Consider the following 27748-nt stretch of genomic DNA (forward strand, 5'->3'; position numbering starts at 1 on the left):
AAAGATTCATTCGCCCTAATAGGATTGGAGCAGAATGCAGGGGTAGAAATATTAAGGTTGGCTGCCCAGTTTTCCGCTGAGAGCTTAGACCATATGCGACTCAGTTTTTTAGTTCTTATGACAGGTTGTGCCCGATCAAGAGGGGACCAGACAAAAGATAATAGGAAATGGTCCGACCAGGGAACAATAACGTACTCCTCCAAAATAATATTATCAAGATTGGTAAAGAAATAGTCGAGCAGATGACCTGCTCTGTGGGTGGGACCAGTAACAATTTGTTGCCATGAGATCTAGAAGCTTAAAATCAAAGTTACAGAGAGGACAATGCTTCTGTTCCTTCTCAAAAGACATAATATGTGAACATATATTCGTCCTCTCACCTCTGAGCATCAGAAGCTGCTCCTTATTGTAGCAAAGATTACCGGGGGGAATTTGTACAGGCGTTCCGTCCCCTAGCCCCGTCCTGGCACGGAAGAGGCGCAGACGGGCTTGCCTTTGGCGCGCCTGCCGCGCGGGAGACGGGGCATAGTAATTAAATAGGCTGGGGTGACTAGAGCGCTAACCTCCTTGTCCCCGCCCCTCGCCAGCCGGCAAAGCAGCAACGGAGCCGCCTGCACCCTCCACACAATCGGTACAGACCGCGGTGGACCGGGGTGCGCGGAGGAGACCGGAAAAGATTAAGCAGGTAAAAGAAGAAAGTGCCAGTGCATTAAAAACACAAAGATAAATGTAGCGTTTTAAAACAGCCCCACACCAAGCTGATTCCCAGCCCAGGAAGCCTGCGCGTAGAGTGTCAGTAGCGCAGCGGCTGGGCGAACCTCCTTGAATAAGTTAGGCTCACTAGAGCGCTAACTTCCCTGTCCCCGCCCCTCGCCAGCCGGCAGAGCAGCAACGGAGCCGCCTGCACCCTCCACACAATCAGTACAGACCGCGGTGGACCGGGGTGCACGGCGGAGACCGGAAAAGATTAAGCAGGTAAAAGAAGAAAGTGCCAGTGCATTAAAAACACAAAGATAAATGTAGCGTTTTAAAACAGCCCCCAACCAAGCTGATTCCCAGCCCAGGAAGCCTGCGCAGACTTTTAATTCTTCCGATCCCTATTTTTTATGTTTACAGATTTTTCTTAACTTTGTGTCTGCAAAATCATACGACCTCTTTCATATGAAAACAATACTCCAAGGGCTTAAACAGTTTGTCACGGATTCATACTCCATAGCATCTGAATTGTTCTTTTTTTCATGTAGGATTGATCATGGTTGTATAGAATAATTTTTTCCTCCTTTTCAAATAATTGGATTTTGTTTTAAGAACCAATTTAGCTCAACAAAATACCCTATCATGTTCAGATGCTTTGTTTATTTTAGCATTTTACTAATACACAGAATTAAACCATCTCCTAATTACTGATCAAATTCTGCTTCTCTTCATTTAGGTCCCACGTTTGGTAAATTACCAGCATATGAATGCAAAATCCAATGGGCCGATGCTTCCCATCCAGCAGCTGAGATTTCCACAAAACATGCCAAATCCTCAGAACATACAGGCTGTTCAAAGTATCCAGAATATGCATAGTATACAGACTGTGCAAAACATGCAGAGTATGCAGAACATCCAGAATGTACAGACTGCACAAAACATGCAGAATATGCAAAGCATACAGAACATACAGGCTGTGCAAAATATGCAAAATACCCAGAACTTGCAAAATGCACAAAATATGCACGCGATCACCCGACGAGCAATGAGGCCCAACCATATGCAGATGGCATATCTGGCACAGCACGGCATGAAACAGGTAATATTTTATTTTGTAGAGGTGTTGCTTAGCAGTTATTACATGTTTCTAGTCAATATAGTGGATTTATTTGAGATGAGGATCAACCTGCAATTGTGCTGATTAGATGAGTGGGGTGCACTACAAGTTTTTATTGTTGCCATCCAGAATAACACAAGTGCACCATATCGGACCCGATGAATATAGATATGGCAGCAAATATATGTATCAACTTTTTCAATAATAATAATACAGGATGCAGTCCACAGTGAATACAATGCAAGAGAACCAGAAAATAAGATAAATAAAGAAAAAGCAATCAAATGTGCCACTTCGTCCCCCCTTAACAAATATATTAACACTAAATGAAGAGAAAGATTCTGCCAGTGATAAGCAAATCTATTACATATTCTACAGATACATCGACTAAACAACATCATTCTATGGACTTGCCACCATCAGGTATGGGGGAGGAGGTTCTAGATACAGTCCCCTATAAGTCAGCCCACCGCTTCCAGATTTTTTAGTGTTTGTGGGGGCATCCCCTATCTTCGACAACCGGAAGTTCGAATCCCATACACTAATCTAGACCCCTCTTTCACACCCCAAGCGATGGCGCAAATTAATTCTTCCAGTCGCGGGCGATATCTCTCTTGGCCAGTGTTAGACCGTGAAAGAGAAGATGGCGCTTATTCCTATTACCCCCTATGTTCTCTATAATATGAAGCATAGCCAGGCGTGATGAGGAAGTAAGGACCCATTCCAGAACCTCAGACAGGCATGTGAACACTCCCTTCCAGAATTTGCTAGTGCTGGGCATGCCCATGCGGTTTGTTGGAATGTGCCCTCCATAGATCTGCAGCGCAAACAGTGCAGGTATGTTATAAGTCCGATACGCCAGCGCCTGTGTCTGGTGTAATGGGCTCTGTGCAGGTATTTAAACTGGAAGAGGCGCAGGCGAGCCGCAATTGTTGCACTGCGTGGGGACTCCCAACGCCTCCACCCAGTCATCTTCATCTAAGGGACCTAGATCTTGCTGCCATATCTCCTTAGTTTTATGGAGTGTGGTGTGGGTAATATTGATAAGTGTGTAATATATTTTGGTGATTTTCTAATCCCCTAAGTCACCCATGAAAACCTTCTCCCCGATTGGGTTAAATCCAGGAATTTCTGTTAGGTGAGAAATGTATGGGGTAAATGCATATCTGAACTGAAGATAGCGATATAATTGCAAGCATATCGTAGTCTGCCTGGATGTCCAGAAAGGACTTGAGCGTACATCCACGTACAACTGCCCCCACTGTATCTATCCCATTGGCCTCCCAGCCCCGGAAGCCGGACAAGTGTAATAACTAGCAGTTGTCCATTATTCCACAATGGAGTTTCTTTAGTGAGTCTTCCCCACCAACCCATCTGACGGAGTGCTGCCCTCCAGATCTGAAAGATCGTGGCTGTGGCAGGCTATAGCTCACGACGCAGTGCCACGGCATAGAGAACCTTGTGGAGAGCATTGTCTCCCAGGAGCAAATGCTCCACAGCATATGTCGGGTCCTGACGGTCTCCATACACCAGTCGTTGAGAACCAGTAAATGGGAGGCCATATAATATACCTGGACACCTGGGTTGGCTACCCCACCGGAATAGGTAGACTGGAAACAAGTCCGCAGAACCACCTGCGACATGCCACCCCCCCACATAAATGGGGCGAGGATAGCATTCAATTGGTAGAACCATGTGGGCTTTATCGGGTAGGGATGATTCTTTAACTGATAAAGTAGACGAGGAAGAGAAATTATTTTAAAAATAGCAGACCTGCCAAAAAGACACAGAGGTAGGTAGGTCGGACCACACACTCGTCTGATCACCCACCTGTGTCCATAAGGGGGTGAGGTTTTTGTTCCTTGCCTGAGTCTGGGACGAAGAGAGATGGGCATCCAAATATTTAAAGTCATCTGGAGCTATGACTACTTCACGTGACCAGTCACCCAGCCGATCTCCAACCCGCAGAGGTGCCATTCAAAACCACACATTTGTGTGTCTATCCGTACCCAAGCAGCTAGCGGCGCCATAGCTAGAGCAAAAAGGTAAGGGAAGAGCGCGCAGCCCTGGCGCCTTCTCAGACCAACAGCAAAACGGTTGGAAATTGAGTCAGCCACACGGATTGAGGCAGTTATATCTGTGTATAGTAGGTGAATAAGGCCCAGCAGCCGGGGGTCGATGTTTAGGCAAGCCAGCAAGGCAAAGAGGTACGACCAGCTAAGAGAATCAAAGGCCTTATTCATGTCTGCCAGTAGGAGCGCAGCAGGAGTGGCAAGCCTATCGACTGCGGCGATAGCATTGTTGGCACATCGAATATTGTATTGTGCGATTAGGCATAAATCCTGCCTGATCTGGATGAATTAACTCTGTGATATGTGGGACGAGACGGTTGGCCATCACCATGGCAAAAAGCTTGGCTTCCACGGTAATTAAATAGATCGGGCGATAGGAAGAGAAGTGCTCCGGTGGTCGGTCTGGCTTAAAAAATACAATGATCTCAGCATGCTGCCAGTCTGGGGGAAGGCTGCCATGGTCACAGGACGCCTCCAGGGTGGCTAAATAGGGTTTTAGGAGTTGCGGGTGGTATTTTTGAAAGAACTCCTAGGGATAGCCGTTTGGCCCTGGGGCCATACCCACTTGCATATACAGCAGTGCAGGCAGAAGTTCATCTACTGACAAGGGAGCGTCCAGCGTGTCTCTTGACATGTCTGACAGAGTGCGAGGAGGAAAGTCATCTATAAACTTCTGTATGAGGTCAGCAGACAATACCTCCCGGGGGCATAGAGGTCTGTGAAGAATGAGGCAAAGCTGTTGGAGCTGGCAATCGGGTCTGTAAGTGTATTCCCATCAGGTCCACATATAGTCGGGAGCCACTGGGCCCGCAGTGTCTGCTGACACAGGCGGTGCAGTAAAGCCCTGGAGTTGTCTCCCCACTGGTAGATCCGAGTTCGAGTGGCAAGCCAATAAAGACGGGCCTCATTGAGCAGCTCGCTAGCATACGTCTGCTGCTTTGTCAACAGTTGTCTTCATGCGGCCTGTCCCGCTGCGTTTCTGCTAACGCGCTCTAAATCAAGGAGTTGGCCCTCAATTCTGAGCAGCTTATTGCATCGCCTGAGTAGGGCAGTACAGAAAGCAATTTCTGCTCCCCGAAGAGTAGACTTCATAGCCTCCGACAAGGAGACTGGCGAGTCCACTGATTTCGTATTCAGTCATAGGTAGTCTGCTAAAGATGTACACATATGTGTCCTATATTGCTCGTCCCCAAGTAGCCATGGCAACAGCCTCCCCTGAAACCAAGACCTTCTGGGGTCCAGGGAAAGGAGGATAGACACCAGGGAATGGTCGGAAATCCACCTGGAAAGGATTGTAGCCTTGGCCAGTCTGAGAGTGTGTCGCTGTGAGAAAAATGTAATCTAGCCGGCAGAAGGAATCATGCGGCATAGAGAAATGGGTGTAAACGTGTGTCCGGATGTAATGTCCTCCATGTGTCGACTCACCCCAAGCCCTGAACCAAGGGGAATAGTTTGGAGTCCAGGACCTCTGCAACATCGGCCATGGCATGCCATCTATCATGTAGCGGGGACATAACATCGTTCCAGTCTCCTCCAATTAGTCAACACTGATGGAAGGTCTGACCAAAGCGTCATCAGTTTTTCTGCCAGGGACCACAAGAGAGGAGGAGGGGCATAGACATTGCCTGAGACGATGGGCTCCCCGTAGAACGTCCCATAATTCATAATAAATCTAGCCTGCGGGTCTAGCCATGTTCGGCTATGAACAAATGGGATACTGCAATGTATTAGAAAAAACACAGTTGATGGACAGAATCTAGAACAATGTCATACATTCACCCCAGTACAAGGATCTGGGCCTAAATCCATCGTTTTTTTGCACTCCACACCACCCTGGGTTAGACACTGGCTATATGCAAATCAGCTCTGACCCTGTGCCTCATGGGAACAGTCCAGTCCGAACTACCAAGCCATGTCTTTCCCAGACCGCAGTCAAGCATCCAAGGACCGGTTTCTGGCTATCAGCCTTCATCAGCCTGGATAGCTTGACTCCAGTGGTGTGGAGAGCCTGGGACTCACGTCTGAGCATACCCAGCCCACTCGGGGTGATAATTGCAAAAAACACAGTTGATGGACAGAATGTAGAACAATGTCATATATTCACCCCAGTACCAGAATCTGGGCCTAAATCCATTGTGTTTTTGCACTCCACACCACCCTGGGTTAGACACTGGCTATATGCAAATCGGCTCTGACCCTGTGCCTCATGGGAACAGTCCAGTCCGAACTACCAAGCCATGTCTTTCCCAGACCGGAATCAAGCATCCAAGGACCGGTTAGTTTACAGGAGTAAAAAAGAGACACGGAAAAAGATTAACATATTTATTTTAACGACGTGCTCTAAGATGCAGTATCTTTGCTAACATAAGCAGAAATATGATTAGAAATAATATGGTCAGCATTGTTACAATTCCGTAAAACACAAAAGGAGAAATCATATTACAATGATGGTGAAAATAGGTCCTATAGCGCTTAGTAAATCACCCTCCCTACCTAGAAACTATGTTTTATAAAATTATCGAAGGTCTCTTAGGCTTGTTTGGGGGACCCCATACCTCCAAGATCAGCAAGTGTGAATCACATCAGGATCTGCAAAAGCTCTCTTTCTCTCTGGAAAAACACGCTTCTTCCATATGTGCAAAATCATGCTTACAGTGCAATATTAAAGGTGCCAGAATCACGTTGGCTGCAGCTGCATGTATGTTATGGCTAAAACGTGAGCTTTAGAACTCAGTGAGCAGACTACAGTAACGATGTAAGTCTAGAGATGCTGAAAACCTGTGAAGCATTTCACGCAGCCTAACTTACAACAACAGTTATATGCAGTGTCGTGTGCAAAAGCAGCGAAAAGGTAAAATGACTTTTAAACTTCTAATAAGCCTATGCTAACTTAACAATGTGCGCAGCAAGGCCCAGCCCTTACCACAGCAAAGTCACTCCAGCCGCAGAGTAGGCAGGAGGAGCCCGCAAAGTAGTCCCAGGGATCCCAGTTATAGCGGGGACAGGAATCCCTGCGCAGGGGCACAGTTTTGTCCAGATGTAAGGTAACACCCCCAAGATAAAGTCAAAACAGCAGAGGAGGGGCCTCTGGGCACAAACCTGGGAATGAGTCCACAACGAGGAGTTCAGCTATGTGGGATCAATCTGAGGCGATCCGCGGCAGCCAGGCCCAGCAGCAGCAAGCGTCCCGCCCGCTTGTGATGGCGCCTCCTGGCAGTAAGGCAGCGCGGCAGCGTGACCACGACCGGCTGCAGCGCGGGCACATCAGGGTACCATGACCGGCCAGGGGAGAGCGGTTATGGGCCTTCGCCAACTCCCAGGTCACCATTTAGGCAATGCGGTTATAGCCTGCAACCTGGAGCGTCCGATCGCGGGTCCCCGGCTCCAGCCGACACGTCGCACGTTGTTGCAGGGATTCTGCTTAGACACAGAACTGTGCACAGAGACCCAGGACCTCAGTGAATTGTGGTGGACCAAAAACTCACCTCAGTACCTAGAACCCCTAACCGACTAGCATCAGTGTCACATTAACACTTCGTCCTATAGCAAAGGAACCAATGATTAGACAACCCAGAACATGCAACTTTAATTATACTCAGGAATGGTGGGAAACAAGAACACTCTTTTGTTTGTTATTCTCATACCAGTCCACAACAGGAGTAAAAAGAGATACGGGAAAGGTTACAATATTTATTTTAACGATGTGCTCTAAGATGCATTATCTTTGCTAACATAAGCAGACATATGATTAGAAATAATATGATCAGCATTGTTACAATTTTGTAAAACACAAATGGAGAAATCATATTACAATGATGGTGAAAACAGGTCTTGTAGTGCCAAGTGAATCACCCTCCCTAGCCAGACACTATGTTTTACAAAATATAGAAGGTCTCTTAGGCTTGTGTGGGGGACCGCATACCTCCAAGATCAGCAAGAGTGAATCACATCAGGATCTGCAAAATCTCTCTGTCTCTCTGGAAAACTGAATTCTTCCAAGTGCCTGAAATCATGCCTACAGTGCAATATTAAAGGCGCCAGAATCTCAGTATACTGTAGCTGCATGTATGTTATGTCTAAAACGTGAACCGATGAGCCCGAACATCAGCAACCTTGTTATGATAACCTTGGAGGCTTTAGCACCCACTATGCTGACTAGGGTTACGGTGTAAGTCTAGGGATGCCGAAAACCAGCCCTTCTCAAGTGAAATAATTCACGCAGTCTAACTTAAAACAACCGCTATATTCAGTGTCGTGTGCAAAAGCAGCAAAAGGTAAAATGGCGTTTAAACTTCTAAAAAGCCTTTCCTAACATAGCAATGTGCGCAAACAAGGCCCAGCCCTCACTACACCCTCCCTTGATCGGAGAACGCACAATAAGGGGGGCCATTTTTAGAACGCAGAGTTAAAGTTCGAATGGGACAGGACCAAGTTCATAAATTGTGCCAAACGGGATAATTGGGAGTAAATTCTGAATTAGGAACCACAAAAAAAATTCTAAACCCAACAGGGGTGTATAGTGCCAAACACATGAAATGTGTAAAAAGAAAAAATTAAGGAAAAAAATCATGAGTCCAGTACGTGTCTATGAAGCAGAAAAAAAAGTACTTCAATCCAACAGCGTATAGGCACAGTACGTTGCAACCGCTTCCAACAGAAAGTCATTGTTATCCTCAGTGATCATTTCAGTCATCCATTTCAGTAATGGAAAAGAACACACATGTTCCTCAACAACCTGAGCCTCCAGCACCATCAGAGGACAACTCAGGTGTTCTTCGAGATAACAGCGTGCCAAGAAGTCATGGGCTGCAGTCCATATATTCCAATTGCGTAGGACTCCATGAGCCGCTGCGCAGGCCAAAATCCTGACACCAGAACAGTCTAGTTCATGAGCAACTAAGGGACTCATTAGTAGATCATAATCTGGGTTAGGAGACACCGTATTGCAGAGACACCAATCCAGGCAGTGGAAAACTGGCTGCACTTTCGTATAGTACGAAAACCGGAAAGATAAACCATACGCCTCACTCAAAGTAGCCAGAGGTAGCGATCCATAGTATGCAAGCATCTGGTTACGAAGTTGGAGCAGCCGGGGCAGATTGTCGTGGGGCACAGAATGTGCAACCATATTGGAGCAAGCAAATTAGCAGCAGTACACCGCAGCCAAGGCGAGAATTAACGGTAAACCACCGAAGACGCTGGAAAAAATAGAATGAAAAAATGCCGGTATCACACCAAATATAGTTTGGAATCAAGTCACAAGGCCAGAAGTTACTACTTTAATAAAGTACGCCAAGCCTGCGGTCGAAGAGGCATTGAAAATAGTGAGAATCAACGCTCCAAAATGCAGGGGAAGATCTGTATTGAGTAGGGCATGTACCTCAGTACGAGTGTTAGCCACGTGAAGGACAAATGTTTCACGTGCGAATGTAAGGGCGACTTCTTTTTGAGACAAAAGAGCCCTTATTCGACTCATCTTGTTGAACTCTGCTTTCAGGGTGGTGGCTTGGACGCCGATCGGGATGGCGGCGTGAGCTCGCTGCTCCGCGCGGAATCCCGCTAATTCTCCTGTTTTTCGGGACCCTAGGCGACCCGGAGACGACGTTCCTGCCCTCTGAAGGGTGAGGGGACCACTGGCCGTAATCGGTGAATCGCTGGGGGACTGCTGGCCCCGAGGAGATCGAGGAAGAGGCGGCCGAGGTGTAGCCCGGGGTGTGAAGAAAATGGCGGCGAGGTGGTCGGACGGTCCCGAGCTTCGGCCCTGAGTCCGGCTGTCGCCAAGCAGAGAAGGACCCTGCACCCGGCTGCTCGCAGCACTGGGATTGGCGGCGCGACGTCCTGAGACCGGGGGACGCTGCCCGACTCACCCAGGAGATCGGGGGTTCTCGTCGGCCGCCGTCCCACGACTCATCCTCCCCCCACGGGTCCAGTGGGGGTGACGGACCGGGGCTCATCCGACTGGTCATTGTTTTTGAGACCATTGGCGGTGGCATTGCATTGCCCGGTGCCCGGTAATCAGCACGGACCCACGAGAGCGCCCGCAGTACGGGTGGCCGGACTTGTGACGCAGCACCCTGACATGGCGGCGACCGGAGGGCCGATGCCCGGGAGCCATGAGGGGGACTCGGCGACATCGGCCCGGCTGAGTGAGAGTCCCTCCCCGGAGCTTGACCAGGAACAGCGGCTGAACCGGCGCTTGGATGCCATCCTTGAGGCGATCACCTCCACCAAGGAGGCGTTGCACAACGACATTGCCCAGGTGGCCACGGGCCTGGGGCTGCTACGCGCGGACCACGCAAAGCTGGCGGATCGGGTCAAGGAGCATGACCAACTGTTGCTGGACCTGAAGCCCTCGGTGGTGACCGCGGAGCGCAGGATTACAGACATTTTGGCCCGACTGGACACTCTAGAGCGGAGGGCGGAGGATGCCGAAGGCCGCAATAGGCGGAACAACGTGCGGGTCGTGGGCCTGCCGGAACGGATTGAGGGGGAAGATGCGGTGGCCTACATGGAGAACTGGTTCCGCACTGTGGTGGCGCCGGAGGGGCTTACTCCATTTTTCACTCTGGAGCGAGCTCACCGGGTGCCCGCTCGCCCGTTGGGACTTGGCCGCCCCCCCCGACCAATGGTGGTGCGGCTCCTCCACTACAAAGACCGGGACCTCCTCATCCAGCGGGCCAGGTTGTCGGGCCCTTATGGGGTGGAGAACAGCAAAGTGACGATCTTTCCGGACTATACGCAGGCGGTCCAGAAGGCCAGGGCATCGTTCCTTGCTGTGAAGAAGGAGCTCAGGGAGGAAGGCATTCAGTACTCCTTGCTTTACCCGGCCAAGCTGCGGATTATCATGGATGGCACCACACACTTTTTCCAGACTCCGGATGAAGCTTGGCAATGGCTTGAGTCGTACAGAGCAGGGACGGACAGACCGCACCAAAGTAGGCGAGACCAACCCAAGCAGACCCGGGTGCGGCAGTCACAACGAATCAGGTCCCGTAACAGGCGCCAGCGGGAGAAGCGGGAGGCTCAAATGGCGGCGGAGAAGAGGGATGCACTCGCGGCGACGGCGGCCATTACAGGGTCACATCAGAACAGTGAAAGGGCCGAAACGGACTCGGGAGGTGAAGGCAGCAGAACAGGAGAGGATCTTTCGGAAGCAGAGAGCCAGAAGGGGCCGACAGTGACCCCACAGACCTCGGATGAAATTTTCTGCGGCTAGGATAGACTTTGGCCTAGATCGGGACTTCATGGTAGGGTGATATCCTGTTGCTGGAGGCAGGGTCGCCGGGTGGGGGAGCTGAGTGTATTGGAGGGGATGAAGGGCGGGACGCGGGCTCCGCTAGCTGGGGTCGGCGGCGACTCACCCCCCCTGGGCCCTTAAGGTCGACTGTGGTGGAGACCACAGGATAAGTGTGCGAGAAGTTGGATCAAGGTTTGGATGGGGGCGGCCATTGGGTTCGTGTGCTCTGTCCTGGGGAGTGGGGTTTGGGGTATGTTTCAGTTTTGGGGTTGTTTGGGGGGGGGCAACTGCATTGGGGGGGTCATGGACCGTTGGAGTTTAATTCGGATTGTACGGACTTGGTATGGGGACATTACCTAATTTGAAATGCCTAACGTGGAATGTCCGGGGGCTGCGGACTATGGTGAAACGTCACAAAGTACATGCATACCTGGTACGCAGGGGGGTTCAGATAGCTATGCTCCAGGAGACTCACCTCACCAAAAAAGAGTGCGCTGCCTTGCAGAAAAGATGGCGGGGCCAGGTTTTTGGCACCACTTATTCAGCGTATGCCAGGGGGGTCTTGATCTGGGTGAGGGCGGGGATACCCTTTCAGGTGTTGAATCAGGTAATGGATCCGGATGGCAGGTTTGTAGCGGTGGAGGGGAGATTATACGGACAGGATGTGGTTTTATGTTGTGTTTATGCACCGAACACGGACCAAGGCCGATACTTTGATAACCTCTCGGGGTCCTTGGCCTCTTTCCTGGCGGGTCCGATAGTGCTAGGGGGGGACTTCAATTCGATTACGGATGTGGCTCTGGATAGGTCCCATCCCCCCTTAGTAGACTCTCCTGTGCGCAGGCTGGCCGCGCACAGGAAGGACTGGCAAGACCGGTGGAAGTTGCTAGATGTCTGGAGGGAGAGGCACAGGGGAACCAGGGATTACTCCTTTTATTCCGCTCTACATGATTTACATGTCAGGATTGATTCGGTGCTTTGCGGGAGCTCCCTTGCCCCATTGATTACCCATGCTGAGTACCTTGCTAGGACGATATCCGATCATAACCCCCTATTGGTACATTTTCAATGGCAGAGGGAGCGCTCCGTAATACCAACATGGCGGCTTCGGCCGGAGACGCTAGAGGATTCTGTGTTCGCCGGTGCGGTCCGGCAGGGCATTGATAGTTATTTCGGTGTGAATGAAGGAACAGCGACGAGCAGGTCTGTTGAATGGGATGCACTGAAGGTGGTGGTGAGAGGGGTGTGCTTGGGCAGGTTCTCGAATGCTCGAATGTCTGTGCTGAATGATTTAATGAAAGCGGAAGACACTTTGAGGGACCTGGAGCGCCGCAGGCCAACTAGGCCGGGTATACGGGCCCAGTTATTGGAAGCGAAGGAAGCGGTAGCCGCGGAGACGGAACGTTTGCGCTGCTATGATTATAGGCAGTACATTGTCAGGGCACACGCAGAGAGGGACAAGGTGGGTACCCTCTTGGCCAGATTAGCTAACCCGGAACTTAGGGGTTGCCCGGTCCTCAGCATTATTGACGCGCTGGGAGGGATGGTGTACTCCCAGGCAGCTGTATTGGACCGCTTTCGGGGTTACTATGAGGAATTGTACCGGAGTCAGCTGGGAGTGGGGGTTCAGGACATCGTGGAATACCTGGGGGAGAGGCCGCTCCCGGTCTTGGACGACGACGACGCGGGGGACCTGGGTAGCCCGATCACGCTAACGGAAATTCGAGTGGCTATCAAACATATGGCCCGTAACAAGACGCCCGGGGTGGACGGACTCCCAATCGAGTTCTACCAGCAATATGTAGACGCTCTGGCGCCCAGGCTGCTGGTGGTGTATGCGGAGGCCTTCGAGAAGGGGGCATTGCCTGCCTCCATGCGGGAGGCCTTGATAGTGCCACTCCTCAAGCCTGGCCGGGATGCCACGGACGTGAGGTCTTATCGCCCGCTGTCCATGCTGACGGTGGACTATAAGATCCTGAGTCGCATCCTAGCTACTAGACTGGCCCCGCACATGACGGGCCTGGTGCACGGGGATCAGGCCGGGTTTATACCCACAAGGAGCACGGCGATGAATATCCGCCGCCTGGTGGGAATAATGGACGCCATCTTGGATGGGGAGGGATCGCCGGCGGTTCTGTCCGTGGATATTGAGAAGGCCTTCGATAGTCTGGAATGGCCTTTCTTGGATGGAGTGCTGGAGCGGTTTGGCATGGGCGATGGATTTCGGAGGTGGACGAGAGTCTTGTATAATTCGGCGACGGCGAGAGTTCGATTGGGCGGCTTGGTGTCTGCCGCGTATCCGGTTGGCAGGGGAACACGACAGGGGTGCTCTCTCTCCCCTCTGTTGTTTGCCCTGGCGATGGAACCCTTAGCGGTCCATGCGAGGTCAGGCGATCGATATGCGGGAATAGTGAGTAACGGGCGGTGGCATCACATATCGCTCTATGCGGATGACCTGCTCCTGTACCTAGCTGACACTTCGGGGGCACTGGTTGGAGCGATGGATCTGCTGTCCGAGTTCGGCCGATTGTCAGGCCTTAAGGTCAATTGGGCAAAGACCTGCGTGTTTCCACTGAGAGCGGGATCTCCAGCCCCTAGTAGCGACCTGGGTGTGGCGTGGGAACCCTCTTGCATCACCTACTTGGGTGTCCGCATTTACCACTCGGCTGCTGACCTGTTGGAGGGTAACATTGGCCGTTGTGTCCGGTCACTACGGGGCAGCTTGTCTTTCTGGTCGACCCTCCCGCTGACAGTCCTGGGCAGGATAGCATTGTTGAAAATGGTGGCGCTCCCCCGCTTCCTTTATTATTTCCGAACGCTACCTGTCTGGATTCCCCAGGGGGTGTTTAGGGAACTGCGGTCAATGATTATTGGCTTTCTATGGGGGCATGGCCGACGCAGGATAGCCTTGAGCACGCTACTTCGCCCCAAGCTGGAGGGGGGCATGGCCGTACCCGATCTTGAGCTGTATTATTTAGCAGCGCAGTTGCAGGTCCTTACGCAGAACGTAGCCAGGGTGTTCCGGGGGCCGGAGGAGGACCGGGGTCGGGGGATACGGCGCCATGTGCTGTCGTACATTATTATGCAGCAACGGCTCGAATTACGGGCCCTCACCATGGAGGAGCGGACGCTTCGGCTGTGCTGGCAGAGGAGCCTCCGGAGGGCGAGGGCCTCGCGGCCTTATGCCCCGGAGATCCCGATTGGGATGTTGACAGCTCTGCCGCACGGAGGGGATTGGTCCCCGTTGATGGAGTGGGAGGCCGCGGGGCTACAGGTGGTGGGTGACTTGTATATAGATGGGGCGTTGGCACCGTTCGACGTGCTCCGGGACCAGTTCGGACTGCCTGAAGGGGGCTTCCTGCTCCACGCGGCTGTAGTGTCTGCCATGCAAAAGCACTGGAAGGAGGGGCTCCTGGAACCTACGACGACTATGGCGTGCCAATATGTGGTGATGGCGGCTGGTACCTTCAAAGCTGTGACGTGCCTCCATAATAGGATGCTGCACGACGGGCTGGAACCACTCCATGGGCTCAAAGCTAAATGGGAGGGGAGTATTGGCCGGCCCATACCGGATACGGCATGGGGCCATATCCTGCGACGCACGTGGAAGGGCACCAGGAACGCGCGCTTTCAGCAGGTTCATTTTTATGTGCTCCATAGGGCCTATCTAACTCCGGAGAAACTACAGCGGCACTTTCGGGTGCCGGATGCCTGTTGCCCCCGGTGCTCGTCCCTTGGGGCGGACATGGACCACTTGTTTTGGGGGTGTCCACAACTGGGAACTTATTGGGCTGAGGTAGGGGAACTCTTGAATGAAGTGACTGACAGGGAGGTAGACTTCGACATGGCGACGTGTCTCTTGCTCTGGTTCCCGCATACTAAGCACACCAAGGTGACCAGTAAATTCATAGATCTGGGTCTGATATTGGCTCAAAGGGAAATATCGTGGCACTGGAAGGCCAGGGGGGGTCCCTCACTGCGCAGATGGAAGAATGAGTTGCTGAGATGGTCTGACTGCGAGAGCGTGCTCCGGATGAAGCAAGCGGTGAAGTTGGGGAATGAGAAGGCTCTGGATGCGGCCCGTGCGTGGGAGTTAGTGGTACAGGCTCTGCGTGATGCTTTGGTTGTGGATGTGGACGGCGAGAACTAAGCCGCTGGACACCGCAGGGCGAACACAGCAGTATGTCATTCAGCACTGTAGTGGAACCATCCAATTCGGTGGAGCGATGCGCACACCTTTGCAGTTGCCAGGGGAGGGGGGGCGTTGGGGGGATTAGTTGTAGAGGGGTTTGGGGGGGGCCGGAAGCCATTGAAGGGTTGCTGGTGGGGGCCTGGAACTACTGGGACAGGGGGTATTGAGTGGCGGGAGGCCTGATTGGGTGGGACGGCCTGGCACGAAGGCCCATATAGCCTTGGGCAGGCCCCGATGGGGGCAACTACGTTGATACCATGGGGATGGCTGACGGGAATGTTGTTGCGGGTGGGGGGGTAAACGCAGATACATAAATCGACCTTCCGCCGGGGTCCCAATGGGACGTACACTATGCTGTGCTCCTCCAGAGCGAACTGATGTGCCGCCCGGCCTCCGGGATGCGGGCTGAATGGCTGTGTACAACCGTGAACTGTTATTGGACGGGGGGGCCCGCAAGTGCACTGGCTGTTTCCTTTACCTGCTGTTTATAACTCTGCAATAAAAATATATTTAAAAAAAAAAAAAAAACTCTGCTTTCAGGGTAGGAATGGATGGCCAGATGGATATATCGAGCTTCCCATGTGGAGGAGGGAACAGAATATTTTTTACAACAAACTACACGTTGGGAGACAGTCACTATGTACGGAATCCCTGCCAGCATTCCACAGCAATCTTCATTATGTAAAAGTAAATAACTACGGTTTGCTAACAACGTGAAAGTCGGTGTAATAGCCGGGGGCGGGTGTACCTTTTTAAAATACAGGCCAAATTCAGGGCTTCTGAATCACAAGAGCCGTGCAGTTGTATTATTCTTACAGACCAATGAGTGATCGGGTATGGATTAATAACCTCTGTGGGACCATGTATCTCATTTTTAACGGCATCCCACACAAGACAGGCCAAGCAGTGATATTCACAATAGTCTGGTCCCTCTTCGTGATGTGTGACGAGGAGTGGGGTGCCAAATTTCCATCAATCATTCTAATTTTAAATCTTTCTTTAACATAGTGTCTGTTCACAAGAAGGAAAAAATACACCACAAATCCAATAGACATGAATAGAAATTTGAAAAAAGCACCAGCCGAATGTAAGTCCATGGGTTAATCAAAAAATGTTAACTTTTGAGGGGGACTTTGATGTGGTAGTCAGTGTAAAATGAAAAACGTGACTGAGTAGCCACACAGGTCTGCAAATCGGGCATCGATATGTCTGTGGGGTAAGTGTACTCAGTTTCATCAAGGAGATCATCAGCCGGTGGGTACACTAAAGGATCTGTAACTGTATCCATCTCGATGGCAACGTCAGGCCTGGTGGTAGGTACCGGAGCCAAAACAGAGTTTCTCAGGATAGCTGGACAAGAGACCGTAGGTGTCATACTGAGAAGAATCGGCCACTCTGTGTAGTTTGACATGGTCAATGGAGATGTACCTGTTTTCCTTTAGACCAGGAAGTGGAGGTGTAAAATGACTGTTCTTGTACCCTGCACGCCAAGCACAGGAACTGGAGCATGATAAGAGGGGCCGAATTCCTTCTTGTTCTTGACCTTCTCTCGGACCAGTTCACCAACTCGGGGTAGCCAGCCAGCATCAGTTGCGGAGGGCAAATGTTCCTCTGCAAGACTGTCACGGGTCTTTTGTAGATTCTGGAAAACAGCGCAATGTTCATCTACGTCAAAGGGAGCGGCAGACGACGCCTGGTCTAGACCCTCAAGGGCTGGAACAAACAATTTGATTGCAAAGACCATTTCTTATGGAGCCCGCCCACCCAGAGACCTTCTAGGGAGATTATTAAGTGCACGCTGAACGCTATTGAGGTGGGCTAGCCAGTTCCGGCCTGTACCTATAACCCTAGCTGTCAAGGATTGCTTTAAGTCACGGTACATCCCCTCCACAACACTGTTGCCTACACAGCCATGTGGTTTATTAGATATATACAACTGTGTCTGGGGCAGGCGTGCAGCAGTAGAAGGTTTAATCTGCTGGCAAATGTCACAATGAAGAACATAATCATGCGTTTGTTTGTACAATCCGCACCACCAGTAAAGCTGTTGTAAAAGAGATAGTCGCAGAGACGCCGGCATGAGCAGAGGCCATACCCTCGTGAGTGGCTGTTATCAGTGTGGACCTGCAATCCGCATTGGGAATCAATCTGTCACCAACGCCCTTAATTTCTCACATAAGGAACTTTATCAGGACTTAAATGAAAAGAGTATTTTGAAAAGAAACCTCAAGGGTAATTACTTCCTTTCTCTGTTGCGGCAATAGCTGCCAAGATTTAATAATCAATCTTACTTTTGGAACGTGTAACTGCTGCAACTAAATATGTTGTTACTGCGGTCTTTGCTGCTTCATCAGCAAGACTATTGCCAAAAGCGTGAACTATGACATGCTGGTGACCAAGAGTATGAATCACCAACACGAGTGGCAGCCGTTCTTTTAGCTCAGTCACTCAAACCCAGATCATTTTGTGTTTTATCGTACTACCTTTGGAATCACGATATTCATTTTGAGTCCAAAAGAACAAATTGTCATTGTAAGACTGAACACAGTAGTAAGAGTCACTTACGATAAGAGTAGTCACACTAGGATTAGCGTACTCCAATGCGAGCATTAGAGCACGGAGCTCTGCCGATTGGGCGGTAGAGTCCCCTAATATCTTGTATGCACGACATCGGACTTGAATTCTCCATTCACCAAAGAACCAACCACTATTGCGCAGGCCGAAATGTAGGCGTGTCTTGAATCCGTAGCCAGTTGCACTGAACCGTCAGTGTAAATGATACACTGGAAATCCTCTAGTGGCCGCATGGTCAGAGGAGCAGGATGAACGAATTCATACTGCAAATACTCCTGTATCTGCAAAGAGGAGTCAAAAATTAACGTGACATCCGTAGATGTCAAGGACGTAGCCCATTGTATCCACCTTGGGTGCAAAGCTTTTGAATTTGGTACACTGGCTTTCATCACTGCCTTCAAGGCAGGATACGGAGTAACAATCAATATGCGTTTCCCCTACGACAGTGCACGTTCTTTCAGAATTACCATTTGCACTGCTGTCAAAACTTTCTCCACAGTGGAAAACCGCAACTCAGTCGAAGTGTACAAGTGTGACTTGTAAGCGATAGGGACTGTGTCAACCTCATTAAAAGTCAGATACGTGAAATCTACCTTCCCAGGTACGATTCTTATCACCAGGTTGGTGTGGTTATCACGCGTCAATAAGAATTTAGATTCTAGAAGATCAGCCTGCAAAGATTGCAAGATGGCTGTATGAGCAGGCAGCCAGCACAATTTGTTGAAAGTAGGTTGTACCAAAGAAATTTAAAAAGCCCAGTAAAGACTAGTTTCTTCAGCGTTGTAGGAGAACACAACTGTGCGCATTTCTCCAAGAAGTGATGTGCTAAACCTCAAGCCTTCATTGTTGTCTCATAGCCTAGGAACAACACTGTGTACTCTGCAATGTGAGACTTTGCAAATTTAAATTTGTAACCGAAGTCCGCAAACCGACAAATTATGCGGTCAACGTGACACAAATGCGGCCATAATTCGTCGTCTGTGAGATGAATGTCATCCACATACGAACATGCATCTGGGGCGAGTCTCTCCAAAAGAGAGACTATACGGGGGCGGCAAAAACGCCTGAACTGTTCTTATAGCCCATAGCCAATCTTCTGAACTGGGGCTGTTTGCCACCGCAGGTAAAAGCTGTCCATTGACTACTAATAGAGGACATGTTATGGTCGAAAAAGCCATTGGATATGTCCAGTGTGGTCTTAAACCTTTTACGCAAAAGACTATGCATTAGGGCAGAACTGTGAGTATTTTGTACCACGCAGGTCTGACAATGAGAGATTAAGTGCTGGTAATCCAATACCAAATGGTACAAGCCATCAGGCTTAGTCACAGTAAAAAGAGGGTTATTCATTGGAGACACACGTTTCAATCATACCTTGATACTCCAATTGTTGGATTTCTGCCACGGGAGCTTTCGTTTCACGCCGCATGGGGTATTGGGGATGAGGCTGTGCATAGTCCGCAATGGTATCTCATGTTGGGGGGGCGGTACAAAGCCGGTGCAAGCACCTTAGCCTACTCTTCTGCAAAATGCAGAGCCTGTTCCTTCGGCACAGTGTGCGCGAAACTAGGGAGGATCACCTGCTCCCCTTGCGGAGCGGCTTAAAAAAAAAGGTGGGGGCTAGTCGGCCTCCGCCAACAAATTGTCATAGGTAGTCGTTAGATTCTCCCAAAATACCCCTTTTACAGTACATTGTATGTCACCTTCAATTAAACGGACTATTTTAAAAAGTCTTTCAGGGTGAGCCACTCTAGTGTCAGCTGTCTCAACAACAACGACGTGTCAGTTGGGGTCACCTTCAGAAGTGGACGCAATGCTTCATGCACTGTGGTAATTTCCGTTGCGCTGTCTAGTAGCGTCAGCGCCCACGTCCGGTTCCGAAGCTATGTTCTCACTATCCCTGGTATATTGCGCTGTTAAAGCCACAACTTTCTTTTTCTGAAACTGGGGTCTTTGACATGTAGAGTCGTCCTGCTTGGCTTTACTGTCTGTCTTGCGGGGTGGCTCTTGTTTTACACCCCATCCTCTGCCTCCGTCTCCTCCACCAGTGGGTGAGGCCGATGTTTCCTGCAAAGAGCGAGGAGAACGTTGATCAGGAACCTGAAAACGATCAGGTGACTTAATAGTAGCGCAGTCGCGCATCTCCTAAGTGCGCTCAGTAGACGCTGGGATCGGTGAAGCAGGACTGGACCCCTGCTTCTGTTGCTGTTTCACCTGTTTTTTATTCTTATTCCAATTCTGCTTTGGAGCAAAAGGGCAATTGTCTTTGTCAGACTTCGCCGCCTGAGTCTGCTTCTGCGCTGCTTTGGTAAAAGGCTTAACACCCAAACTATTACGGCCAATGATCTTATAAGCCGGCGTAAATATTTTCGCTAACTGACTGGGCTTTTCGGCATCAGGGACATTGCGCAAAGCATTAGACACCTGAAAGCTTACCGCATCCTCCTTGACATTAGCAAGGACAAGATCGGAAACTACGTCAAACGCTCCGAGTCTCATTCCCAACTCAACCGCCGCCTCCGGCCTGTGTTCGTCCTGAACACGCTTAATGACGGATGGAAGGACAGCCATGGACGGAGTGCCGATGCACTTAGCATAGACTGCCGCAAAAATCATACCCCATGTGGTACAATCAGTCACTTCCGGCACTAAGTCTTTCTTGAAACTAATTGTAAGAATCCTGTGTGGCTCCACAGGAGTCGTATTAGGAAACACTGCCTCCAGTTGGCCAAAAAGGCATATCATCCTTATCCTGGAGGCGCTTGCCCATAACCGCATTAACAGTGACGGGACTAAGCTTCATCCCGCCCGGTCCAATTGGATGCGCCGCAACACCAGGTGCCTCGCCCTGGAAGTTGCGGATTATGAATTGAACCAAGGCCCTTATAACCCCTACATCAGAGGTATAAAGTGGCCTCAATTCAGCAACCGGTACCACTGCGGCACGGGGGTTTGGGGTAAATCCAGCCAAAACAGGCCAAGAAGCACCTGGGATGGACAAAGGACCTTAGCAAACCGCCTTTAAAGAGTGGGGAAGGGCGCCATTAAACCAAACTCGGTGCTGCCAAGCAGAAATCGGAATCTCCTGTGTCCTATATGGAGTGTACTCCATAGGCACGACCGTGTGAGTGTAAACATAAAAATTATTACTATCTGCATTCACTGCAGGTAACGTAACCCATGAGTAGTAAAGCTCAAACGGGAACGCTGTGTCAGCACTCACCACGAAAACTACTTCCGTGCCCTCCAAGGGGACGGCATAAGTCTGCAAATGATTGCGGACCGCCATCCGGCCATGCTGGGGCATTTCCACATCACCCATAACGACACAGTAGAGATAAGACAATACAAAATAATGTACCACAACTGGGTAGTAACTCAGTAAAAAACTTTTAAATTATCAAGCTTGAAAAGACATATGTTACTATAGTTATTTTTATCCGTCACCACTGTCAACCGGAAACAATAGTGAGGGGGTCATGGACTGATAAAAGCACTACGAGAGTCTCAAAACAAGACCACTAAGTTGGGTGCGCCTTGTTGCAGGGATTCTGCTCAGTCACAGAACTGTTCAGAGACCCAGGACCTCAGTGAATTGTGGTGTACAAAAAACTCACCTCAGTTCCTAGAATCCCTAACCGACTAGCATCAGTGTCACATTAGCTCTTCGTCCTATAGCAAAGGAACTAATGATTAGACAACCCAGAACATGCGACTTAGATTATACTCCGGAATGGTGGGAATCAAGAACACCCTTTCGTTTGTTATTCTCATAACAGTCCACAACAGGAGTAAAAAGAGACACAGGAAAGGTTAAAATATTTATTTTAACGACATGCTCTAAGATGCAGTATCTTTGCTAATGTAAGCAGACATATGATTGCAAATAATATGATCGGCATTGTTACAATTCCATAAAACACTGATGGTGAAAACAGGTCTTATAGCGCCTAGTGAATCACCCTCCCTAGCTAGGAACTATGTTTTATAAAATATAGAAGGTCTCTTAGGCTTGTGTTGGGGACTCCAAACCTCTAAGATCAGCAAGAGTTAATCACATCAGGATCTGCAAAAGCTCTCTGGAAAACTGAATTCTTCCAAGTGCCTGAAATCATGCCTACAGTGCAATATTAAAGGCGCCAGAATCTCAGTAGACTGTAGCTGTATGTATTTTATGTCTAAAACGTGAGCCGATCAGCCCGAACAACAGCTACCTTGTTATGATAACGTTGGAGGCTTTAGCACTCACTCTAGGGTCACGATGTAAGTCTAGGGATGCCGAAAACAAGCTCTTCTCATGTGAAATAATTCACGCAGCCTAACTTACAACAACAGCTATATTCAGTGTTCTGTGCAAAAGCAGCAAAAGGTAAAATGGCGTTTAAACTTCTAATAAGCCTTTGCTAACATAGCAATGTGCGCAAATAAGGCCCAGCCCTCTCTACAAGGGGGTCTGCCGAGACACGCAGGCGCAGTGTGTGACCCCCCGCGAGATCAGTGGGGTGATATGCCACCGGATCCACAGCAGACTTTTCCGAAGTGTCCCCAATAATCCCAGGGGCGAGCAGTACAGATAGTCCAAGCGCCCGGGGCTGGAGGAGGCGGGGCGCAATGCGGCCCAGGCCCGATCAGCCGAGACCTGATCAGCAGGCCCCAGTCCGGGAACAACCGCTCAAGCCAGCTCCCTCGTAGGCAATTACGCCGCCTGGCGTCTTCGTAGCTCACAGGGCGCTAGCACAGTGTAGGCAGGACTGGACTGAGGCAGACACAGGTAGGCAGGATAATGGAAGGATGAATTGACGGGCCCACAGAGCTTGTCTAGAGCGCGTCCGGCATGTTGGACTGTGCAGCCGCCCCCCCCACACCTAAAGAATTCATCTTCCCACCTATGTCATATTGCGAGACATCAGCTTTTTTTTATGTTATCCAAAATACCAAACCGAAAACAGGGTACAGTGGTGAGTAGAACACTTGATTATATCAGATTGTGGAAGTAGCTACACACTTTAAATATAAAGTAGAAAGAAAATACCCAGTTTTACATTGAGCTGTGTTACCTCCACACAGTTTTTAGGTCTCGCCTACGCAGTGCGCATGCACTGTATAGGAGACCTTTAGCCATCCTGCAGCTCTTTTTACAAAGCACATACTCGTGCTTGTGGCGGCATACGGCTTGCAGGAGTGCGCAGCGGCGCGCCACAAGCACGAGTATGTGCTTTGAAAAAGAACACACTGCGCGCGTGCGCTTTCACTTTCACGGCCGCGTGGCCAATGTTTGTGTCATCTTACTGGGATTTACCGTTTTGTTTTCTGAAAAATGAATTTGCACCTAGTGTATTTCCACACTTGTCTGCGTTTTTATTTTTTTTACTACTCTTTTTTTATTGTGGTTAAGTATGTTGCACACCCTTCACAAACATGTTGTGGACAAGCTTTCATCATTTGTTTACCCATTGCACTCGTAGTTTCTGTTTGGACGGCTCCCGGGCCACAGTTTGATTTTCAGTAGGCAATTTGTTTGTGAAGTTAAGCTCCCCTGACAGCCTTTCGGTAACTGCTAACTTAAAAACCATAACAATCAATTATTGCGTGTAATAACAGCAACTTGTTTTTAATTTTTGCCAGTTTAGCTTCAAAGGATTTATTACTTGTAAACGCATCATCTCGTACTTGATTAAAAGAGGAAGAACAGATGGATGGAAAATAAAACCTGGTCATCTTACCTACAGGTGTCACGTCACGTGTTAGAGCAGCGGTGTTCACTTTGGTTGAGGCTCTTTGTAAGATGTGGCACTGTCAGTCACTCAATACAAAATGCATCTTCTTAAGCAAGGTGTTTTGAACCACTGTATGTATTAGATACAGATTCCCTGGCCCTTGAATGCGACAGTGTGTGCATGTAGATCTTGTTTTTGTATATCCTCAGTGGTTTGATACGTCACATGTTCCACAGCTTCATTACACAGTGGTCTTTTCCTGGGCACCCCGCGGGTTGTTGCACCAGCTGTTCTCTGTAAGATGGTGCGTGGCGGTATTTGACTTTTGAAGGTATCTGCACTGTCGCTGGCTGTAGTTTTGTGTCTTTTAACAGCACTCTGCACTTCAGCACATAGGCCTCTCCGGTCCACAGTGTTTTCTCACCCATCTTGCAGTGGGAAGACGTGGGTCTCGATAAGCCCAGCAGTTGCTGGGAAAGTTGCACTTTCAGAGATGGGGTTGCAGCCTTGCTTGATGTTATCACAGGTGTTGCTTGTGGTGATGCGGGCCTGGAATCCTCCCAGAATTCTTACATCAGAGTGTGGAGTAACTAGATCGACACCATTTCAGCGATTAACCCGAAGCTTTTGTCGCTCGTTAAAGATCAGATACCGTAATAAAACACACAGTAATTACCTACTGCTGATTTTCGGTCCATAGCAGAGGTATGGGCTCTTGCGAGACCTGATGGTTGCTTCACCACTGAAAACACCAACAAGCTATGCAGATTTAAAGTTCATTTGACGGAGACTAGTGGAGAGAAGAAACGGGAGTGTTTATCAGGTGTAGGGCAATAGCAGTGGTTGATAGAAATTGGGAGACATTACTGGCTATTTCTGGGATATTAGCAGTGAAACTGCGCTTTTGCTGAATGCCTCTGAAACTAAAATAGTCATTAACCATGCTGCATTACCAGTAAGTACTTAAACGAGAAATTGCATTATTAATACACAAGTACGTTCTGTGGGAGACCGCTGTGTACTGAAGTGTACATTCACACTATTGATGTCTCAATGCACTAACTCCCAGTGCCTTCTTTGGGGTGATAGGAATCTGCAACACACAACAGAGCTGACCAGGTCTGGAAACAGTGTGTAGCTGTACTTGCGAAAGTGCAAAGAATGGATGCATGCATGGACAAATGATGTTGAGAGTCACTGACTAGATAAATCCCATCAGACCACCCATTGTGGCGGAATTTGCGTCATGTGGGATATTTACTGATCACTCCAAAACACAACCGACCCAGTAGTGTCGATGTGGAAACGGATGTCAGAAAACTAGCCGTGATATTCAACATGAAGTGATGTTTACTAAAGTGCAGTGCTTAAATGATAATAGTGAGATAAAATTGACTACAGGGGCGTTGTAAAATATTCAAAACTCAATCCTTGTGTCAAGAGTAAAAACCCGCCGAGTAATGAGATTACCCTCTGGCGTTATGTGAATCGGTCGACATGTTTCAGCCTTAGGGGCATTGCCCCGGCTTTCTTCAGGACCATGACTAGAAATGCTACTGCAAACATGATTGACAATACTATATCAACAAGAGACAATGTACTTAAAATGGGTACATATCTACCAGGAACCATCACATTTGAATGCCCACTGGAAGGAAAAGGAAAACATCTTCTTCCTAAAGAAACAAAAAATTGTTTTACAAAAACACCATCTATCAATGATACATACATCTAAATACACATAAGCCGCACAGGCAGAACACACTTGCATGAATGATTCGCATTCAGCATAATATGAAAAGCTTAATAGCTCAAACAACATGAGGCATTTCCTCATGGTGCTACTCACCCAGCTTTGTGTGGGTGAAGACCTCACCTCACCCGGCAACCGCTCGGGAATATGAGGCCCCGCTCTATAGTGTAGAAAAAGGAAACCATGAGTACACAGCTCTATGGTATCCAAGCCAAATGCTCTACACCCAAACCCAACAAACGTGTGCTAGTTCCCCCACTATACAACCTTGCAGAACCTACATTCATGTCCATGCGACAATAGAAAGTGCCCAGATCTACAATACCTTTAATATCCTGGGGCACGAAAAAATACTCATGACCACCTATAAGTGTGTCACTAATAGGTCAAAAAAACTTATCTATTACACACTTGTCTATAAAACACAGTATATGTTTCTATGTACCCCTAAACTTATGAATGGGGACTGTGCATACTGAAGGGCTCATTAGATACCCAATGACATAAAGCCACCCAGCCTCCAGTGAGACCCCAAGTGTAATGGGTTATAGGGTCATAAGCACGAGGTGTCTAAACCGGTCTGCTTGTTAGAAGTTAACTGCAGCATAAAACCCAACCCCACTGGAAACCAGCAAGAGACTAACCTGTCCGTCGGTGCCTCTGTTGAGAAAAACGAGCGGAAGTGGAGGTGTTTGGTGGGGACCATCCACCATACTTTTATAGCCACCGTTAATGAATTTAAGTGGCAATCACGGCCAGAGAAGATCTCAATCTCCGGAGGTCGGCGTGTAAAGAGAGACACTACTCGCGCGCGCATGCGCGATGGCTTTAGGCAGGTTGTAGGCGTCTGCGTGAGCGGAGAGACACTGCTCCCGCGCACATGCGCGGTGAGATGCCGAGTGGTTCGTTTTGTATATTAACTTGACGAACCAACAACAAAAGGAGAGAGGAGATAGAAAGGAAAAAAGAAAGAAGCAAACACTTAAAGCTTCAATTACGCGGGTGGAATTAGATCCATGGACACCCGAAATTTAGAATAATATTTGAAACAACCGCCATACAATGAGTATAGTGATTCATAGGGTCACAGAGCCACCCTTGATTCATATGTATGTTCGGGTGTGTGTGTCCTGCGCCCAATGTAGATCTACACGGGTCAAATCTAACTGAGATATGCGTGTCCTGCGCTCAATGTAGATTTACACGGGTCAAATCTAACTGAGATATCTCGTATGCAGTACTTATGATGTAAAAAGACTGCACCCCGAAGCAGAACAATAAAAATCATAGCTCTATCCAGAGTCACTCTAGGGTGAAATAAGACATCCATTCCATACGATCTCTCAATCAGAAGACTTTGACTTCAGTCAGTAAACAGTTGAAACATCGTGCTGAGTCTCAATAGGGGAAAGCACAACGTAGCCCTTCTACAGGATCTTTATGCTCATGAATTATGAAAGTTTAATAATGGTCTCATGTATTAAAACAGATGGTAGGTATTATAACAGGTTGTAAGAAGGGAAACATGCACAATTATATTAGGTGAGCTTTGTGGGTGCAACCAAAAGTGCGTTGCAACCTCTCAAAAATAAAGACCCGCAACTGAACAGCTGCTCTAAATACTACAAAACAAAACAAGTATGTGGAGGGTCACGGGGAATATTTAATGACCTGTCTGCTCGTCCCCCAATTAACGATATACAACACACAACAGAGCTGACCAGGTCTGGAAACAGTGTGTAGCTGTACTTGCGAAGGTGCAAAGAATGGATGCATGCATGGACAAATGATGTTGAGAGTCACTGACTAGATAAATCCCATCAGACCACCCATTGTGGCGGAATTTGCGTCATGTGGGATATTTACTGATCACTCCAAAACACAACCGACCCAGTAGTGTCGATGTGGAAACGGATGTCAGAAAACTAGCCGTGATATTCAACATGAAGTGATGTTTACTAAAGTGCAGTGCTTAAATGATAATAGTGAGATAAAATTGACTACAGGGGCGTTGTAAAATATTCAAAACTCAATCCTTGTGTCAAGAGTAAAAACCCGCCGAGTAATGAGATTACCCTCTGGCGTTATGTGAATCGGTCGACATGTTTCAGCCTTAGGGGCATTGCCCCGGCTTTCTTCAGGACCATGACTAGAAATGCTACTGCAAACATGATTGACAATACTATATCAACAAGAGACAATGTACTTAAAATGGGTACATATCTACCAGGAACCATCACATTTGAATGCCCACTGGAAGGAAAAGGAAAACATCTTCTTCCTAAAGAAACAAAAAATTGTTTTACAAAAACACCATCTATCAATGATACATACATCTAAATACACATAAGCCGCACAGGCAGAACACACTTGCATGAATGATTAGCATT

The 27748-nt window shown here is 48.8% G+C and overlaps 1 protein-coding gene across 1 annotated transcript in view; it reads left to right on the forward strand.

The window, feature by feature from the left end:
• Positions 1 to 27748, forward strand: part of TRIM24 (tripartite motif containing 24) — a 1142914-nt gene that overhangs the window by 536888 nt on the left and 578278 nt on the right. The window contains exon 10 of the mRNA XM_078672569.1: positions 1433 to 1795. Within this exon, the coding sequence (XP_078528695.1) occupies positions 1433 to 1795 (363 nt within the window). The remainder of the gene's footprint in view (positions 1 to 1432; positions 1796 to 27748) is intronic.

Source organism: Lissotriton helveticus, chromosome 1_1 (assembly GCF_964261635.1).
Source record: "Lissotriton helveticus chromosome 1_1, aLisHel1.1, whole genome shotgun sequence".
Lineage (NCBI taxonomy): Eukaryota > Metazoa > Chordata > Amphibia > Caudata > Salamandridae > Lissotriton > Lissotriton helveticus.